At 33.2% G+C, this 6,000-nt stretch overlaps 1 protein-coding gene across 4 annotated transcripts in view; it reads right to left on the minus strand.

Moving 5' to 3' along the window:
- Positions 1-5,687, minus strand: part of LOC144844312 (uncharacterized) — a 191,578-nt gene extending 185,891 nt beyond the window's left edge. For all 4 annotated transcript variants that reach the window (XM_078701185.1, XM_078701169.1, XM_078701176.1 and 1 more), the window contains exon 1: positions 4,333-5,687. In XM_078701185.1, coding sequence (XP_078557311.1) covers positions 4,333-5,562 — 1,230 coding nt within the window. In that variant the 5' untranslated portion in view covers positions 5,563-5,687. The remainder of the gene's footprint in view (positions 1-4,332) is intronic.
- Between the last annotated feature and the right edge of the window lie 313 nt (positions 5,688-6,000).

Consider the following 6,000-nt stretch of genomic DNA (forward strand, 5'->3'; position numbering starts at 1 on the left):
ACAAGGTTTGACCTAGGCTGACATCTTGTATCGTCGTGTGTGAGAGATAGATTTCAACAACAAAAAGGCCAGAATAAATAAGGCCTAACTAGGCTACAAATACAACTGTTAAAAAAAACTAGGCTACAAACTACATGTATCAATTGATTACCATTATATTTTCTAACAAATGACATAAATAAATGCACCTTGTATTTAAACATAGTGACTACGATCCCGTCCCCTTTTAGGCCTAGCTAAAGAGCCATTCACGCATTTCATTCAAGCTAAAAACTAGCGTGGTGGGACATCAAGTCACTCATTCGTATATACAAGGCAGACTAGACTGGACAAGTTTAATGCTGAAAACCCCTTAACTCCTAAAAAATTCAGTAAACAAACAAGGGGAGCTGTGTCATTTTTATTAGCAAGTTAAGGGTTTTTAACTGACTGGTTAACACAATCTCCATCTTCATATCATTAGGAGGCCTGCTTTATTTTCGTAACACCAGAACCTGGGGAAAATGTTTTTTACTACAAAATAAAACAATAGAAACAGAAATTTGGCTTTACTATATTTTTCTTAAATAAATGCTGAGGTATGTTTTATTTACGGCAAGTTTTTTCAAAGTTGTAGGGCTGAGATCTAGGCCTATATACAGTGGAAATAATGATGAAAACATGTTGGTAAGAGCACATGAATATGCAACTAGAAACAACCTGAATGACGCACTTCCGTTGTAACGATAATCCTACGCTATGGGTCTGAACACCTCATTTTTTTCTCTGCGGTTTGTAATGTGACCTTGTTAGTAACGTTGTACGCTAAAACGGTCTAACGCCATGGGTCTGAACATAGCCTTTGGCAATGGTGTTTTAGCCTCTGCTTTCACAGTCTCTGTTTGTTTTTTTATTGACTTGTTTCAACGACAAGTTCGCACACCCCACACTTTTTTTAATTTTTGCTAAATTATCTTTAAAAATTTGGCTGTCCTGTTTGTTGCTTTTTAATTTTCCCAAAATATTTGTTTCCTCAACAGATTATTTGCAAATGTTGTGATGTTGTTTCTTACTTTTGTTGACTATATATTAACCATCCATGTGAGTATTGGCAGCAGAAACAGGTACCCAAAATACAGTATAAATTTATAAATGCTGTATTTTATCCACAAATTTGGTGGGGAAAATACGGTATACAAAAATACAGTATATTTTTTATGAGCGCCATTTCCGCTGCCAAAAATTATTTGGCAGCAGAAACAGGGCCTAAAACCTATTCGCAGAATATTTCACTAGAAAAAGGACCTTGTAGAGTTTAAAATTATCTATACAAAAAAGTGTCTACACTAGCCAGCTTTGAGAAAACTTAAGTGGGATTTAAACAATTTTCTGAATGTGGGGATTGATATGATTTTATTATCATAGAATGTTGATTATCTGTATCATATTTTTTTCTCTATCAAATAATATTATAATGTATTGCAAAAGAATGTTGAACACCTTCTAGCAGTTTAGCAGATACCAAGGTGTCACGATAATCCATAGGAATGTCACAAAAGGATGGTAGAAAGTGGGTCTTCTATCACCAAATTTGCACCCCACTTACAGAAATGTCATAGACATGGACAGAAAGTGGGTCTTCTCTCACCAATAATACACCCCACCTACTGGGATACAGTTATTACCAGAGAAAAAATGTGATTACCAAATGATTGGCATGTTGGAAACCCCACTGTACTAAACATGTCATGCCATCTTGTCTTTTAACTTTAAAAATGTGTAATTTAGTGGATAACTTCTATCTGTGTGTTTTTTTATGGAGAAATACTATTACTAGGGACCATGTCAACATTTATTCCACTACTGCATATTTTGTTTACTCTTCAACATGTTTAATGTTCGCAATTGGGTAATCATATAACTGTTTATTTCAGTGATTGAAACTAACTAAAATCATACTGAATGTATTTTACTGCAGTAAAATAATCTTATGTTTTCCTAATTCAGACCTTCAAAGTTACATTCGCTTTTCTACTGTAATATAAGGTTGTGTAAAGTGAAAATGTCAAGACAAAATTTTCAAAATGCCTACATAGTTAAAATAAAACTTTGTAGTGTCTGTTTATTGGCCAACATCAAAATTACAAACGCATCAAAAATTATTTTAGTAAATTACATTTAGTATGAAATCTACAGCTGCTATCTACTAAACATTTCCTTTTAGAATGTCCTGGATTAAATAATATTAGGTATAAGGTGTTTGATGAAATTAAAAATTCTTTATATGAAAACAATCTACAAGAGTACTGGGACATATTTACAAATTGTTCCGCTGACCTAAAACTTCACTATTTACTTGATGATTTATTTTCTGAGAATGCCACACTTGGTTCAATTTTTGACAAGTTTTGTAAGATATATTTAAAAGACTCTTGGAAAAAACGAACTGAAATTTTAAATAACCCTGCAAATAATGTTTAAATTGGTTTTTTTTGTTTTGATTTTTTTTAAAACTGTATATTAATTGCTTTTAATTTGTACCAACTTTATTATTATGTAAGTATAGTAGTTGAGCTACTTATTCAGTGAGACTAGATCTCTTATTCATCATGTTATTTTGCTTATTTTTTTATTTTAATTTTGCTTTGGATGCACCGTTAGGTATTGTCTAACGTGTGCCACTGTTACACAAGTGATTCCATTAAATTGTATTGTAAATTGTATTGTATCTAATTCACCAACTTATTTTTGATCAGATACAAAACGTCGTGAGGTGGTTTCCCGAATGATCGTAAAATCAAAACGGTACTGGGTATGACCAACTAGCGTTCTTGTCACCAACTAGCCATCCATTCATAGAAGTACTGATGTAGCAGCCTACCTGTACGGCGACCATAGAATGTGACCCGATACATGACTAACCACGACTTTTAGTTGATAGAAGATTAAAAAAATTGTTAAGAAGAGTTGTACTGTATGTGGATGTTTAATGAAATTATGTCAATAATGTTTATATAGGCCTACTAGGTTAGTTAGTATAAAACAATTTTGAGGTAATAATAAGGAAGAAAAGCAAAGAGACTATGAAGCGGCTATTATACTATATACAATACTAAGTATTGTAGGCCTAGTTTGAAATTATAAATTTTAGGCAATCTTGTCAAAGGTCGAGCGCCTATAGCCGTTTCGATATTCAATATTGAACTTGACCTGACTTGGTTCCATAATATCTTTATATGAAAATGGTAGAGTGGATAGAAAATAATTAATTTAAAATTTACCTTAAAATGGTTTTGAACTGAATCGGTGGAAATCATGTCGTTGTATGGTTTTGGTTGTTTAAAAGTATGTTCGATATTAGTGCGTGTGCGTATTAGAATGAAATGTTTGCGTACGATGTGCGTGATGCCGAGTTGTGTACTGTTGTGTATTAGTGTATGATTGTGTATCATACATAGTAGATAGATCGAAAATATAACATAGCCTGTATATATGGTAGAATATGAAAAACTAGTATAGAATGTAGAAACAGGAAATGTTGGTTAATCAAAATTATTTTATTAAATTACATTTAGTATTTTTGATCAGATACAAAACTACACAATTCCAAAAGTAGTTGTGATGGTATGATGAGTGAGTCACTTACCTGGATAAAACAACATAGGCCTTTTCCCTCGAAAGGGAGGAGAAAAAGTAAAAAATAATTTGAAAACTCCTCCAAGACAAGTGGTATTACATCAAAAAACTATTGGTGTGTTTGTGTGCCTTAATTTATTATATGTTGATAATCATGTTAACTACTGTAATTGTTTAATTTAAATGAAATTCCATCTTGGAAATTTACATTTTAAATATTATCACTCCCAATAAGCCTACTGTAATTGATTGATTTGCAATGTCTGTAAATCATGTTGGTAATTGAAACTTGAGCTGGTCGCTGTTAAATCATGTATACCAAAGATTAAACTTTAAACATCTTAACATGATTAGTAAAGAGCTCCCATAGGAAATTAACAAGCATATTGGAATGGTACAAGGATTAAGATGGTAAATTTGAGATTGAAGGGGAAAAGGTATTGCCGAGGTACAAGACATCAACTCTTTAATGAACCTTACAAGTAGTACTAGTAGAATGTTTAGAAATAGTTTAAATATCTGAAAATTGAAGAGCATGTAATCATTTAAATAACAATGCAGTAGTACTCATATTTAGTAAAGGGTGTACATGAATATGGGTTGGCTGTACAGAGTGGTAAATGTATTTTCTCTTATATCCTGTCAGCCCTTTTCAATCCCATCATCATCATCATCATTTTAAAACAATAACCAACGTTTATTTAAACTGGTACTAACCTGCTTTTGTTGATTCTTTATTCCGATTACATCAGGCATCATTTTTTCATCTTTAAAAGCTTTGATGTCGCTATCGATCCTCGATACCTTGCCAACAACTGGTAATTTTGAATTTGATATTGTACTGACAGGAGTACTTATTTTTCCAGAAATGTTTGTTTGAGTAGATGGAGATGTCAATGGAGATGTCAGTGGTGATGTCATCACTTTGTCTAAATCAACAATGTTTGCAGACCATCGATTTTTTATTTGAGAACCATCTGGCTTTTTAGAGCTTTTAGGAGATCTATGCTTTTCCACTGGGGCATCTGTTGAAGGAGAGACTGAAGATTTCTGTTTATTGGGAATATTTTTTGAACTTTCTTTAGGGGTCGATTTTAGAGGTGGAGTGCTCCTTGAAACTGCAGTTGTATGAGGTTTTGATCTATGGTAGTATTCTTTTGAGCTCCTCACATGAGTAATAGATTCCTGGAATCTCTCTCTGGAATCGTTTCTTGGCTGATTTGACTGTTGATAACCTTTGGGTGGATATCTTTCATGTGATTCTGGTCTGTCACTGTAAGGGCTATGATATCTTTCTTGAAGAGAATCTCTTCTATTTGATCCTCTGGAGGAATGGCTTGAGGTTGGACTTCTTACTTGCGAATCTTGAGGCGATCTTGAATATTCTTGAAAATATGCATGATTGTCATAGGTTCTCTTGACAGGTGATACTTCTGGTGGCAAAGCAACCATTGGTTTTCCTTGAGGTGAATGGTAATTTTCAGAATTTAGAGTAGACATGTGCGGATAAAGGAATTCCTTTGATGGCGCTTTCTGTTGATTCAAATCCTGTGAACTAATGTCCAATCTCTCAGGATCTCTAGTCACTCCTTTCCAGTAAAAACCTGTATCCCAGAAGAAGCCTGCATCATTCCTTCTCTGATAACTATCAACCATTTGTCGATTCTTACGAAATTCCATAGAAGATTGATGTACAATGAATGGACTTGATTTCTGGGTTCTGTTGTTCACATTGTCTCCAGCAGTAGAATTACTGTCTATTCTCTGTCGATTGTCAATTGTGAGTGATGTTTCGTTCTCTCTACTATGCTGATCATCAACTGACCTAAACTGGCGATTCTCTGAACTCTGCCATTGGTTGTCATTTATATCTCTTGAGTAATTCTCTTTGGAGTATTTATGGTTGTCCATGAAGTCAATTTCTCTGGGCATGTAATGGTAATCCATATTTATCTCTTAATGTTTTTTTATCATTCTGTACAACCTATAACCTATTCTAGCTGGCTGTTTAAAAATTCATATTCAGTCCTGACGATTGTTGCGATTGGTTCTTTTTAAATGACGTCCATAGCCTATGAGTAAAATAATACAGAGATTAATACTATGAATTGGTTCACTGTAAATAAACAGATAACTTACAAAACAAATGTTGAATTGCATGACTACTACCTCAATAACGAAAGTCTTTGTAAGTATCAAATTTGCTCAGGTTCCTAATATTTGATCTCTAAATCAATATTACATTGGTCTTGCCCTTGAGACAATCTATTGTAATTAAATGAATGAAATTATACCTTCACAATATAATCATGTGTCCACCAAAAAAATTTTTTTTTATTTTTTTTTGTAATCGCACATTTATTGTTTTCAAAATGGTAGTTTACC

This window comes from Antedon bifida, chromosome 1 (assembly GCF_963402885.1).
Source record: "Antedon bifida chromosome 1, ecAntBifi1.1, whole genome shotgun sequence".
Classification (NCBI taxonomy): Eukaryota; Metazoa; Echinodermata; class Crinoidea; order Comatulida; family Antedonidae; genus Antedon; species Antedon bifida.